Source organism: Nerophis lumbriciformis, linkage group LG18, assembly GCF_033978685.3.
Source record: "Nerophis lumbriciformis linkage group LG18, RoL_Nlum_v2.1, whole genome shotgun sequence".
Classification (NCBI taxonomy): domain Eukaryota; kingdom Metazoa; phylum Chordata; class Actinopteri; order Syngnathiformes; family Syngnathidae; genus Nerophis; species Nerophis lumbriciformis.
The window spans coordinates 17950001-17965800 of NC_084565.2; the positions used below are offsets into that span (position 1 = coordinate 17950001).

At 35.9% G+C, this 15800-nt stretch overlaps 1 protein-coding gene across 1 annotated transcript in view; it reads right to left on the reverse strand.

Annotated features, from left to right (window-relative positions):
• Nucleotides 1-15800, reverse strand: part of faf1 (Fas (TNFRSF6) associated factor 1) — a 239744-nt gene that overhangs the window by 197497 nt on the left and 26447 nt on the right. Inside the window, exons 4-6 of the mRNA XM_061977764.2 lie at nucleotides 13781-14118; nucleotides 13613-13704; nucleotides 12509-12612 (exon numbers count right to left, since the gene is read on the reverse strand). Of these exons, the coding sequence (XP_061833748.1) occupies nucleotides 12509-12612; nucleotides 13613-13704; nucleotides 13781-14118 (534 nt within the window). The remainder of the gene's footprint in view (nucleotides 1-12508; nucleotides 12613-13612; nucleotides 13705-13780; nucleotides 14119-15800) is intronic.

The following is a 15800-nucleotide window of genomic DNA, read 5'->3' on the forward strand; positions in this document are numbered from 1 at the left end:
TCCGTTGTGGTGAAGAAGGAGCTGAGCCGGAAGGCAAAGCTCTCAATTTACCGGTCGATCTACGTTCCCATCCTCACATATGGTCATGAGCTTTGGGTTATGACCAAAAGGACAGGACCGTGATAGAAATGATAACCATGACAATTTTGATTGAGCGGCTAGGAGACACCGAGAGTAACAATCGGTGGAAAATGGATTAGAAAGGACAGATTAAAAAAATTATATATATATATATATATATATATATATATATATATATATATATATATATATATATATATATATATATATATATGTATATATATATATATATATATACATACATACATATATGTATATATACACAGACACACATATATATATACATATATATATATATACACAGACACACATATATATATATACATATATATATATATATATATATACATATATATATATATATATATATATATACATATATATATATATACACATATATATACATATACATACATATATACATACATATATATATATATATATATATATATATATATACATACATACATATATATATACACATATATATACACACACATACACTGTATATACATATATACAGTATATGTATATATGTATATACAGTATATGTATATATATATATATATACATATACTGTATATACATATATTACATGTGTACATATATATATATGTACATATATATATATATTTATATATATATGTACATATATATATATATATATGTATGTACATATATACACATACATATATATATGTACACATATATATATATGTATGTACACACATATATATATATATACACATACATATATATATGTACACATATATATATATATGTATGTACACATATATATATATATGTACATACATATATATATATATGTATGTAGATATATACATATATATATGTACACATACATATATATATGTACACATATATATATATATGTATGTACACACATATATATATATGTATGTATGTATGTATGTATGTATGTACACATATATACATATACATATATGTACATATATATATATATATATGTATGTATGTATGTATGTATGTATGTATGTATGTATGTATGTACAAATATATATATATATATATGTGTACACATATATATATTTATATGTATGTACACACATAAATATATATATATATATATATATATGTATATATATATATATATATATATATGTGTGTACATACATACATATATATATATATATATATATATATATATACATATATATATATATGTACACATATATATATATATATATATATATATATATGTGTATATACATATATATATATATATATATATGTACATATATATATATATGTATATACATATAGATATATGTGTACATATATATATATATATATATATGTACATATATATATACATATATATACGTACATACATATATATATATACATATATATACGTACATACATACATACATACACATATATATACGTACATACATACATACATACATACATATATATATATATATATATATATGTACGTACGTACATACATACATACATACATACATACATACATACATACATACATACATACATACATACATACATACATACATACATACATACATATATATATATATATATGTATGTGTGGGGAAAAAAAATCCAACTTCCTTGACGTCACTTTCAACCTGAGAAATAACAGCTACCAACCATTCACGAAACCCAACACAACACTCCAATACGTGCACCATGACAGCAACCACCCACCCACCACCACGAAAATAATACCTACCGGAATCAATAAAAGGCTATCGATGCTGTCATCTAGCAAAGCTGAATTTGACCAAGCAACCCCCCCGTACCAAAAAGCCCTTGATGAAAGCGGATACAATTTCACCCTCACCTATGAACCCACGCCAGGAAACCAGCCAAAAAAGAACAGAAAACGAAACGACATCATCTGGTACAACCCCCCATACAGCAAAAACGTCTCAACGAACATTGGACACAAATTCCTCAATCTGATTGACAAACACTTTCCCAAAGACAACAACCTAAGAAAAGTATTCAACAAGAACAACATTAAATTGAGCTACAGCTGCATGAACAATATACGACAAATCATCTCAAACCACAACAAAACAATTGCAAATGAGCCGTCGACCCCCAGTCAGAGCGACTCCAAAACCAACAAAGCATGTAACTGTCGAAAGAAACCTGATTGCCCCCTCAACGGGGGGTGCTTACAAACATCAGTTGTCTACCAATCTAAGGTAATACGCAAGGACATTAACACATCCGACACATATGTAGGATTAACCGAGGGTGAATTCAAAACCAGATGGAACAATCACAAGGCTTCTTTCAGGAACAAAAACCTGCGAAATACCACAGAACTCAGCAAACACATTTGGGACCTCAAAGACAATAATGTTGAATATTCAATAACATGGCAAATTCTTGCATCCAGCACACCTTACAATAGTGGTAATAAAAGATGCAACCTATGCTTGAAAGAGAAACTGTTTATTATTTACCGTCCAGACATGTCATCCCTCAACAAGCGCAGCGAAATTGTAACAACATGCCGCCATAGACGGAAACACCTCCTAGGTAACACATGAGCCAATCACCACGCCCCTAGGCCAGCCTGTACCCACCCACTCTGTGCCCTATATAAACCATAGTATGCGAATGCTCCCATTAAAATCTCCTGATGATTGAGGGTACCCCCCCTCATGAAACAGGCCTGTAGAGATGAAATAGTCTTGTGATTTTTTTTCCCACACATACATATATTGCGCTCTACTACGGTATCGAGCACTATTTTTTGGATAACCTTATTAAGACATATATATATACGTACGTACGTACGTACGTACGTACGTACATATATATATACGTACATACATACGTACATACATACATACATACATACATACATACATACATACATATATATATATATATATATATATATATATCCCGTGGGTCGCGGTTTGGGGACCTGACATAAAATGTTCATACTTACATTCCTAGAGCTAAGGACGACAACGTTGGACAAAATTATGATGCACGACTCTATATTTTTGAGCTTGAATAAACGGAGTAAAAGCTACGAGTTTTAGAAGCTGTGTGCTAAGCAGATTCAGCTACAGTGAAACACTAAGCCTTGTAGCGCAGTATTGCTAACTACTAAACAAGAAATACAAAATATGAACAATAAATAACTAAACTTTACAATCTCTGCCCTCACTGGGATGCCGACAGATAGCATGTTTATATCTTTCAGGTAAAAACTAGTGTTGCCAGTTTAGATGACAATATCAGACTAATCCTCACTCCTCAGGTAATAAATGCTGGGAGCAAAGGTACCTCTTGTCACGTCTTCTTAGCAATGACTTCAGGTCCAAGTTGAATTTCAAAGTTAACCAACTTCTTAGTTTACGACTACAACTTTCTATTATAAAAGTGCGAGACATTGTTTATAATTTAGCACAAACGTTTACCGACTTGTAGGCGATGCAGCAGCTCAGTTGGTCAAGATTACCTCTGTTACCTCTGTGCTCAAAGCACAGTGTTACTATCTGCATTGACTCTTACAATAACAATGTCGCTTATAATTGGTTAATATGCAGGTCACAGCATGTAAATGGAGTATTGTTGGCGGTTTTTGGACATTTCTTTAGAGGGCATTATAAGCGGAATATATTAATACCATTAGCTATGGAAGCCTTATTGTAGCAAAATGATTTGTAAACGTGTATCTCAATCTGTGTCTAATCCAATTTGCGTGCGTGTGTACTAATTTGTGTGTCTGTATATCAATCCGAGTGTGTGTATTCAGATCCACGCACGTGTGTTTTCGAGCCGCGTACGTGTGTATTAGATCTGCATACGTGTGTTTTCAAGTGTGTCTGTCCTTAATCAGAAAGAACCCCTTGATAGGCTGTCTAATTACACGTGACTTTTGCGACACTTTTGCAGTCTAAGATTTGAGCGCGCATTCAGTTGGGCATGTGTGTAATACAATCTACAATCACAGCAAGTGTTCCAGCGTGGTCCATGTTGTTTACTTCAATGCAGAATAACATGTTCAGTGGCTGCAAAGCGCCGACTAGTGGCGAGTATAAGGAAAGGCAAGGGGAGTGTATATACCAAACCTTGTACATGTTCAAATCGCTGTACAGACAGTCAACTCTTACGCGGCAGAAGTGTCGCAAAAGTCACGTGTAAATCAGAAACAGACAATAGAGAGTTCCTGCTTCTCACGGATCATAGATATGCACACGCAGATTGTATTACACACATGCACTTCTGCATGCGTGCACACAGGTTGTATTACACGCTCACGAATCTGGACGCGCACGCTCAAATCTTGGACGGCAGAAGTGTCGCAAAAGTCACATGTAATTAGACAGCCTATCGAGGGGTTCTTTCTGATGAGGGCAACACAGACAACTTAAAACACGTACGCGGATCTCAATACACACACTCAAATTGATATACAGACACACAAATTAGTACACACGCACGCACATTGGATTACACGTGCACAGATTGAGATACACGTTTGCAAATAATTTTGCTACAGTAATGCTTCCATAATTATCTATATTGTTAGCCGCCCCGTACTAGCTATTTTTTCCTGTTTAGATTGCACCAAAAAGAGAAGGACGTGTAATAACCAAATAAAAAAAATGTGCAGTTGCTCTTTCCTGACAAATAAAGATGGTATTCTTGAAAATGTGTAAGGATCTGTTTTTTTATTAAAAGGACAGCGAAATCTAAGCAACGTAGTTGTTTCACTGATGAGGCTTACTCCTCCTGATAAGCCCTTCCTCACAAAGCCCCTTCCAGTATTCAAGAAACCCATGGTAGTAATGTGCGAATCGATATTTAAATATTGATACCATGATGAATAAACATGCAGAGAAAAATTTAATTTTCAAATGGTGATGCAGCTTGCAGGCTCCAAGCAAACAGTGTTTTTGTCACTTGCAACAAATTTGCATGCATACGCCACCAAATGTTCTTCAAAGGTTGATAGAAGGCCTGAACCAAGATTCCAAATCTTGAATGACACTATAGACAGAAATCCCTACTTGATGTTCCTCGAAGGTGACAAAAGAGGAAATAATCAATATTGTGGAAAAAAATGTAAATCCCACACCTCAACTGATTGTAACAGAATTGATATGGAAACGATAAAAAGGTTATAGAAAAGATTTCAGAACCTTTAACATATATCAGCAACCTGTCATTTAAAACAGGCAAATTCCCAGATAAAATGAAAATAGCAAAAGTCGTACCAATTTACAAGAGTGAAGACAAACACCAGTGAACAAATTACAGACCTGTTTCTCTACTTCCACAATTTTCAAACATTATTGAATTTTTTTAAAAAAACAGATTGGAAAAATTCTTAAATAAAAATGGAACACTCGCAGACAACCAATTGGGATGCAGAGCCAACATTTCAACATCAATGGCAATCGAAATAACGGAAGAGATCACCAATGCAGTAGATAGCAAAACATGTGCTGCTCCAGTGTTTATGGACTTAACACAACAATTTGACACAATCAATCATAATATCTTAATAAACAAATTAGAACAGTATGGAATCAGAGGGTTGGTCTTGAACTGGGTAAGAAGCTACTTAACCAACAGGAAGCAATACTTGAAGCGAAGCGACCACACTTCTACAGAGCTGAAAATATTTTGTGGCGTACCTCAGGGATCAATACTAGGAACAAGAATTGTTCAATCTTTATAAAACCAACATTTGTAAAGTTACAAAGGACTTAAAGTTAATATTTGTTGGTAATACGTCGTTTTGTTCAGGAGAGAACACAGAGGCTAATAAAAATAATAACAGAGGAAATGAAAAATTTAAAAAGATGGTTTGACAAAAACACACTCTTTGAATCTCAGTAAAACTAAACTAATGCTATTCAGTAACAGTAGAAGGGAAAGTCAAACACAAATACAAATAGACGGAGTGTACCGGTATATTAAAAAGGTAAAAGAAAACACATTTTTGAGTGTAATAATAAGATGAACTGGAAACCTAATGTAAAACTGGAACTGGAAACCTCATGTAAAACCTCATAAAAATATACAACATAAAGTAGTAAAAAACACGTCAATAATGAATAAAGCAAATATGTTCTGGACCAAAGATCTCTCCATAATATCTACTGCTCGCTAGTATCATCATATCTGAATTATTATGTAGAAATATGGAAAAGCAACTACAAATGTACACTTCATTCACAAAAAACATCAGTTAGAATAATGATAAATGATAAATGGGTTGTACTTGTATAGCGCTTTTCTACCTTCAAGGTACTCAAAGCGCTTTGACACTACTTCCACATTTACCCATTCACACACACATTCACACACTGATGGAGGGAGCTGCCATGCAAGGCGCTAACCAGCACCCATCAGGAGCAAGGGTGAAGTGTCTTGCTCAGGACACAACGGACATGACGAGGTTGGTGCTAGGTGGGGATTGAACCAGGGACCCTCGGGTCGCGCACAGCCATTCTTCCACTGCGCCACGCCGAGAATAATAAATAATGTTGATTGCAGAGAACATACAAACAAACCCTTTATTATTGAATCAAACATAATGAAATTCAACGACTTGGTCCATTTGCAAACAGCTAAAATTATGTACGAAGCAAACTATATAACCTGCTACCCAAGAATGTACAATTCTTCTCAACTAAAGAAGAGAAATATAACGTTAGAAGAAGATCTAATTTAAAACATTTGTATGCACGCGGAACACTTACGATCTTTAGCATTTCCGTATGTGGAATTAAATTAGGAAAAAAAAAAAAAAAAAAGCAATATGATTCAGTTTAAGAGACTGTTCACACTGCAAGTGTTCACAAAGTACAAAACTTAAAACCAGTGAAGTTAGCACATTGTGTAAATCGTAAATAAAAACAGAATACAATGATTTGCAAATCCTTTAACCTATATTCAATTGAATAGACTGCAAAAACAAGATACTTAACGTTTGAACTGGTAAACTTTGTTAATTTTTGCAAATATTAGCTCATTTGGAATTTGATGCCTGCAACATGTTTCAAAAAAGCTGGCACAAGTGGCAAAAAAGACTGAGAAAGTTAAGCAATGCTCATCAAACTAGGGCTGGGCGATATATTGATATACTCGATATATCGCGGGTTTGTCTCTGTGCGATATAGAAAATGACTATATCGTGATATTCAAGTATACGTTCTCAAGCAGTTGCTTTTAGCTGCGGGCATTACACTACAGGCTCTCCTCACTCTTTCTTGTCTCTCCTTCTCACAGACATTAAGCGCACCTTCTTACATACGTCACATACGTATACGCCCTCGCGGAGCAGAGAGGTAGCAGCATGGGTAACGTTAGCTGTGATGCTAGCGGAGTGGTGTGAGCGGTAATACGAGAGAAAGAAGGTGCGAATATGGTAACAAATGAAGGAATAATTAATTCCCAAGAAAAACAGCAGGCGTCCATCGTCTGGCGGTGGTTTGGCTTTAAGTGGGAATATGTCGAACAGACAACCGTAATTTGTCAAGTGTGGGGGAAAAGCATTGCTACAAAAAGTAGCAGCTCTGCTAATATGTAGCATTATTTGAAAAGTCACCTGCTAGAGAATGAAGAGTGCTTACTCCGCATGTCAACATCTCCGTTCGGTGCCACACGCCCACACCATCAAAATACCGAGGCAAACATTTCCAGATCAACACTGTATGAAAAAAAAATGTCAACAACAAAAGGAGATAACGTCCGCAGGAACCTACCACATAGCGAAGGACGTACACAATTTGTTCAATCCCCACCTAGTACCAACCTCGTCATGTCCGTTGTGTCCTGAGCAAGACACTTCACCCTTGCTCCTGATGGGTGCTGGTTAGCGCCTTGCATGGCAGCTCCCTCCATCAGTGTGTGAATGTGTGTGTGAATGGGTAAATGTGGAAGTAGTGTCAAAGCGCTTTGAGTACCTTGAAGGTAGAAAAGCGCTATACAAGTACAAGTACAACCCATTGATTTCCTATTATGCAGCTCATTTTTATTTGGCAGTTATTGAAATATCTTGTGTGACATCATGCACAAAAGCTCACTTTATTTGTTTTAAACTATTGTAGTGGCGTTCTGTACAAAAAGTGCACTTTAATTTAGTGTTGTTTTGATATGTCATCTTAGTGACATCATGCACAAAAGTGCACTAATAGCTTGTTTTAAAATGACTGACAATTTTGCACTTTCTGTTTTGGAAATGACATGAATGTTTGTGCCACTGCTTAATAACTGTTTAATAAATACAGTTTTGCTAAATTGACTTAGTTGTGATTTCCCTCTGCATGAAAGTTTAAAATGAGCATATATTAATGCAGTATGAAGAAGAATATTTTAATGTAGACACATAGAATCATCATACTGCTGTGATTATATGCATCAAGTGTTCATTCAAGGCTAAGGCAAAAATATCGAGATATATATCGTGCATCGCGATATGGCCTAAAAATATCGAGATATTAAAAAAAGGCCATATCGCCCAGTCCTACATCAAACACTTATTTGGAACATCTCACAGGTGAACAGGCTAATTGGGAACAGGTGGGTGCCATGATTGGGTATAAAAGCAGCTTCTATGAAATGCTCAGTCATTCACAAACAGGGAGGGGGCGAGGGTCACCACTTTGTGAACAAATGCGTGAGCAAATTGTCAAACAAGGCGAAAACCGTTTATCAACAACACCCAGAAACGCCATCGTCTTCGCTGGGCCTGAGCTCATCTAAGATGGACTGATACAAAGTGGAAAAGTGTTCTGTGGTCTGACGAGTCCACATTTCAAATTGTTTTTGGAAATTGTGGACGTCGTGTCCTCCGGACCAAAGAGGAAAAGAACCATTCGGACTGTTATAGGCGCAAGTTCAAAAGCCAGCATCTGTGATGGTATGGGGGTGTATTAGTGCCCATGGCATGGGTAACTTACACATCTGTGAAGGCACCATTAATGCTGAAAGGTACATACAGGTTTTGGAGCAACTAATGCTGCCATCCAAGCAACGTCTTTTTCACAACGTGCCAACTTCAATGGTTTTGGGTTTTGTACAAACAAGAACATTTATGATGAACATCTTGAACCTTTTTTTTTTTTTTAATGAGATAATGATTATTTATGTATTCAATATTTTTTTACTTACTTATGGTATATTTATTTATTATTTAATTAGTCAGTGTTCTGTTACAAACAGAGAACAAAGGCATGAGATAAAATTGCTATGATATGAAAAGGGGTAGTTCGGACATGCTGTAATGAAACAACTAGAATTATGTGATGCATTACGTTGCATCGTATGCATGTTTGAAATAAACTGAAACTGAACTGAACTCTACCCCTCCCTCAAGCACGCACAGAAGCGTTAAACTACACTGCTATAAAGTTAGTAATCTAACACAGCGTAAAATAAAACAATGCATCAAAACAACATTGTTTTCTAATCTTAATAATTAAATTATATTAAGGCCTGATACATTTCCCCCAGTACCCCAGCCCTTTAACATTTACTATATGGATGATAACTAATTTCATGCAAATCTTTCAAAAACAAAGACATGACTAGATCATAAGAGCATTCAAAGGAATAAAATATAATATAAACAAAACATGTTTGCAATTGTATTTTTTTTTATTGAAGCTGATCGAGAGATTTGAGGTTAAAAGTAGAAAAAAATATGAATCAAAGCATGTTTTATACACTCTAAACTTTTCTAACTCTAAGCTTTTCTGTCCCGTAGCAACTCTATGGCTATAAAGTTAAGTAAGCCTCAGAGGGTTAGTAGTAGATTGTTTTTTATTTTCCAAATCCGTGATTCTGTTGGCCGCTTTTGTGCAGACAGTGCAATGTAGCGTGCCGGCCCCAGGTGCTGATGAATGGAATGGTTTTATTCTGTTGTGTCGTTTGCAATCATTATGAGAGACAAGACGACAAAATGTTTTTTTTCCCGCTTTTTAACATGTAAAAATCATCTCGTTCTGAGTGGCTAGCAATGCAGCTAATGGGAGCAATCATTTCTACATCTAAATCACTTTAAAAATGCATTCAAAAACCGTCAACAATACTTCCTGTAATATCCATAATTCGTATAATAAATAAGCTGTAGCGACATTCTTATTGTAAGAGCGAACACTGAGGAACTCTTTTTCTAGCGTGGTAACACATCACCATGCTACAGTATTGGCTGTAAAGCTAATTCCGGCAAAATTTAAGTTAGTTTGTTCCATCCATCCATCCATCCATTTTCTACCGCTTATGAACAACACTGCGATACGACACCAATTTGTACTAATTGAAAAACATGAACAATCATATTACAGTATATGTTAAGTATTAGCCCACATTTCATGTTTTGTTAGTACACAGCTAGCCAGACAGCATATGTACTGTAGTTGTACTAACACGTATGGCATGCCGCGTGTATCATGATCAATAATAAAGTGACTCACTCGATCGACAGTTGTTCGTCTAGTCCAGCTAGCCAGGGACGTTTCCTGTTGATTTTGGGTAAGCATTTTATGTTGAAATAGCTTGGCTCCAAGTTCCATATTTATAGCGTCAAAATCGCATTCACCTCACTCTCCAGGCTTTCGTCTGCTTCTATAAGCAGCAGTATAATTAGCTTCAAAAGTATAAGGTTGTCCTTATTTGTCCAAAAATAGTCATCAATAGTTACCAAATCTGCCATGATTTGAAAACATACTTTTATTTCATTCCTGAAGTAGGAACACAAGTTGTTGCCGGAAGTCAGAAGTGCTCTGCTCTGGAAACGGAAATCAATACACGGAAGAAATCTGTCAGGACATGATTAAAATGATCAAAATACATTAAATATCAAACATATTACATATTATTATGAACGTGTCTGTTACTACATTATATATAGACTTGCAGTGTGTATATAAAATTTTGCTGCAGGGTTTAAAAGTTATTTTAGAGGGCTTTGAAGGCTACAACGGTGACTCCCATTAGCTTGATAATCTTTAAAATCGGAAGAAAAAAAAAAAAGAAAAGAAAAAAAAAAAAATATATATATATATATATATATATATATATAGAGAGAGAGAGAGACGTGTGTTCTTGTCTCTCATAAGGATTGTGAACGATGGGCAAAATTGCCCAAAAAGTGCAGTTCCCCTTTAAAACTACCGGTAAGCCAAATTAAACATGTGATGCTGTGGTTGTGGTGGCAACCCCCTAACGAAAAAGGCCGGAAGCCTACAGTATCAATAATTAAAAATTAGGATGGGTGTCAAAGTTAATGCAGTAATAGTAATACTAATGGTAATAATATTAATAATGTTATTATCATTATTATTATTATCAACCATAATAATAAACTAACATTAATTTCCTTAAATAGGCCAGATCCGACCCCTCCCAGGGAGGTATTTTATCCAGCCCACGGATCTGTTTAAAAATCAACACACATCCAGTCCGCACAGTGAATTTCAACAAAAAAGGAGCCGCAAACTACAACCACCTTCTTTTTAATGGATATAAATGCCTTGTGTATTGCCATTGACATTAGAGGCCTGTGGTATTATTAGGATGCATTACACTAGCCATTCTTACTAAGGGCTTCAAAATATGTCAGATAATAAAAGTACCAATAATTTTACTGTACTGAGTAATACTTTTAAAATGATAACCAATCAAAATGCTCACCTTAACTCTCGTGCAAGTAAACTTGACTTTTTAAATATCATCTTAATTCTTTTTTGGAATTATCAAGTGTGTGATTCTGTTAAAAAATCATTACATTTCAATGTTCACTTTACACATGAGAAGTAAACGGTAAATATTCCATGCTTGATGATTACATGACACTGATGAATAGGACTATGCCACACTCAGCTGCCAACGGTGATTGTATTACTGCTGTGGCTTTACGGTGAGCTGCATTACATTTTAGAGGGAAAGGTTTGGTAATGCTGCCAAACATTCAGCGAGATGAATGAAGCGGTGCTGGATTAATGAAGCATTCTCACTTAATCTCCCCTTCCACAAAGGTCTGTCACAGCCATTAGTTAGAGAGAGTAGTCAAACAGAGAAAAATAATGAGAAATGTAAAAAGGAAAACATGAGTTGACTGCACATACACTGTAAAAAAAAAACTGCTGAGAAGCAGTAACAATATCAGACAGGAACAAACAAAAAATTATATTTACACAAGATATTGCAGCAGTAGACATTCTTAAAATGGCAAAAAGAATGTGATAAATGCAAACAACCTGTGGGTCAGGTGTCTGTTGGTATACCAATGGTGATGATCACATCTGCTTATTGCAACTCCTTCACTCGTGGTCATAGACTGTCACCTAGTGTTCCTTTTTACAACTACACTTGTGCCAAGGTGAAATGCATTTTATCCTATAAACACCAGAAATAATTAAGAGGTAAATACCTGTTTTTGCTGGTGCTGGTGCTGGCTGTGGCTGTCGGGGCAATGTCTGGTGTCAGGACATACAGGCTGACATTCCTGGGCAAGTGTAAAGTTCGAAGCACCGTCTAAAGAGATCAAGAAACAATAGTGGGTTCGGTGCGTTTTGATATTTTTTTTTATATCGTCAAATTCTAAAAAATGTGTTTTAATTAAAACATTGCACTAAGCCTCCTATTATAAAATATTTTCTATTGAATGAACAACATATATGTAAGAGGTATTTCTAATAAAAGAACTACTTTATTAGATAAGACATGTCTCAAACTAAAAAGACATTTAAAACAAAGATTGAGCGAAGGTGTTTATTCATCTATATTATACATCTGTGCCGCTGTATTTACTAGTTTATGTTAAAGTTAGTGTCTTTTAAACTCAGTAAATGGTTTCCGTCTTAACCCTTTGAGCTACTTTAAGCATCAGCTGATCAGCAACTCCTAGAACTACCAAATCAAAGCGGAAGTTCACAGGTGACAGTCTTTTCTATTGTTGCTCCAAAAATGTGGAACAATCTGCCTCTACAAATTAGACATTTTTAAAACTCATTTCAAAACCACACTTTTTCTTATGAGACATTAATTGACATTTGAGAACTATTGTTTTTTTTTTTTAGCTATATGTCATTGTTTTTATATTTTTTATGTATATTATGTTTCACTGCTCAGTGGCCTTGTGGTTAGAGTGTCCGCCCTGAGATCGGTAGGTCGTGAGTTCAAACCCCGGCCGAGTCATACCAAAGACTATAAAAATGGGACCCATTACCTCCCTGCTTGGCACTCAGCATCAAGGGTTGGAATTGGGGGTTAAATCACCAAAAATGATACCCAAGCACGGCCACCGCTTCTGCTCACTGCTCCCCTCACCTCCCAAGGGGTGAACATGGGGATGGGTCAAATGCAGAGGACTAATTTCACCACACCTAGTGTGTGTGTGACAATCATTAGTACTTTAACTTTAACTTAACTGATGTAAACATTGTTTTGAATTATGTTCATTGTTTAAGTGTTTTACAAATAGGAAGAAGTTGGTTTGGTTTGGTTTGGTATGGCATGACGGGCACTAACTCACACTATCAGAGACATCGCCACTCTTCCATCCTTTCAATTGCATTTTGTATACAGGAACTCCAAGCTCTGTCTCGAGGAGTTGCTTGATTTCACCTGTGGTTGAAATTTTTTTTTAATGCAAACGCATCTTTATGTGCAAGAGTAACCAGCAGTGGAATATACAGCTCACCAACTGTGGTTCCGTCCTCCAGTACCAGCTCAACAGTGCGCTGTCGGTACTCCACCTTGAATTCGAGCATCCGAGGCTGGCGCTCTACGATGTGTCGAGGAGAAGGGGCGCTGGGACAAAACGTGGACGCCGAGGGTGACAGCTGACTGGGGGACGAAAACAACGAGGAGCACGTAGGAACGGCACATTCAGCTGCTGCTGTGTCGGCTGCTGTTGCTGTGTCGGCTGCTGTTGCTGTGTCAGCGGCTGATGTTGCTGCTACTGCTGTTGCATTAGCTGCTTCTGATTCTCTGTGCGGTCCGTACATGCTGGCCTGGCTCGCCTCACTGGAAAAGTTACTGTTGCAAAGGTCAAAGGATTAGCATTTGATTTTGAGATAGAGGAAAAACAGTTTCAAAAAGCCCACCTATCAAAGACAAACTGCAGTGAATTTAATGAATTTGTTCTACAGCTGGAAATACAATTTCTTGACCAAAATATTTTTCTTATTAAGCTTACTGAAGAGGATACATGGGAAAGGAAGTGCATTATGAAACAGGAGCACTTTTGTAGTGACCAACTGGCTCCACTTCAGATTACTTCATCAGGCATGGCACTTCCAGCAGTGCCAGCCACTTGGTAAATGTGCCGGCTACTGCTCACACTGCCAATCAGCCTCCATTCATCGCAACGAGTCCCTTTAGAAAGACCAGCAATAATCTGATGGCCCGAGGGCCTGAACCACACTGCAGCACAAGCATGTACACAAAAGATGTGAGTTCAATACAATGCAATACAACTGAGTGGGTTCACATGGCTTTGTGCATTCACAAGTGTCAACTAACCGTAGAATGAGTGCGAATGGTACAAAGGAAGCTTTTTTGTTCAGGAACCGTGTATTACGCCCAGCTATGATAAAAGTCTCCTTATAAGGCTTATTGTGTATCGGGCAGCAAGACAGAACCCAAAGAAAATTCATCTTAAATCATTGTGACATGTATAGATAAACTGCGGGCCATATACGGCTTTAAATTCAACCCGCTGAACTTTTCCTAAATTGTTGTTTGCCACATGAAGAAAAAGCTTTCACAGAACTGCAGAGCACAGAGAGTGGGAATATGTTTACACAAGTGCAAGCCAGTGTGACAGAGAGGGACAGAAAAGCAATATTTACACGAATACGACAAAAGTCTCTAGAAAAGCACTTTTAACCGATATTTGTGTGTTAATCTTTTGTGTTTCGTTGTCATATTGTTGCGGTGTTTTTGCTTTATTGCAAAATATGTCGAGTTTATTTGGGAAGTAAACAAAGACTTTTCAAATTCTCTTTTAGTCAGACAATATTTTTGGTATACTTGACGGAATTTTTACGTGACATGTTTCATCTGTCATCTGCATTCTTCATTAGAAGGGCCATTTGAACTAATGAAAAAGAAAAGAAACGTGTTGTCAGTGCTTAAGAATCTGGGTTTGCACTTTACTGAGGGATTTGTATTACTATTTAATGATTAATGGTATATTTTTATTGATACATTGGAATTCATGTATTTGCATGCAATGTCCCATGCTACATTTTTATTAACATAAGTATTTTTTTTCTAGACAGAAGTTTTTTAGTTTGCACTTTAGTCATCTCAATGTCGGAGATTATTATTTACTTAGATGCAATGTAGAATGTAGGGCTGCAACAACTAATCGATTATAAAAAATAGTTGGCGATTAATTTAGTCATCGATTTGAGGCTACTTTTTTTTCTTTTTATAAACCTATATTTATAAACTGCAACATTTACAAACAGCTGAGAAACAATAATCAAAATAAGTATGGTGTCAGTATGCTGGGGTTTTTTTCTCAATAAAATACTGGAAAGGATAGAAATGTAGTTTGTCTCTTTTGTCCAATTATTAATCGATGAATCGAAGTAATAATCGACAGATTAATCGATTATCAAATTAGTTGTTAGTTGCAGCCCTAGTAGAATGCTACATTTTTGTTTACATACGTATTTTATTCAGGCAGAGAAATTGACTCCCAGTGGAAG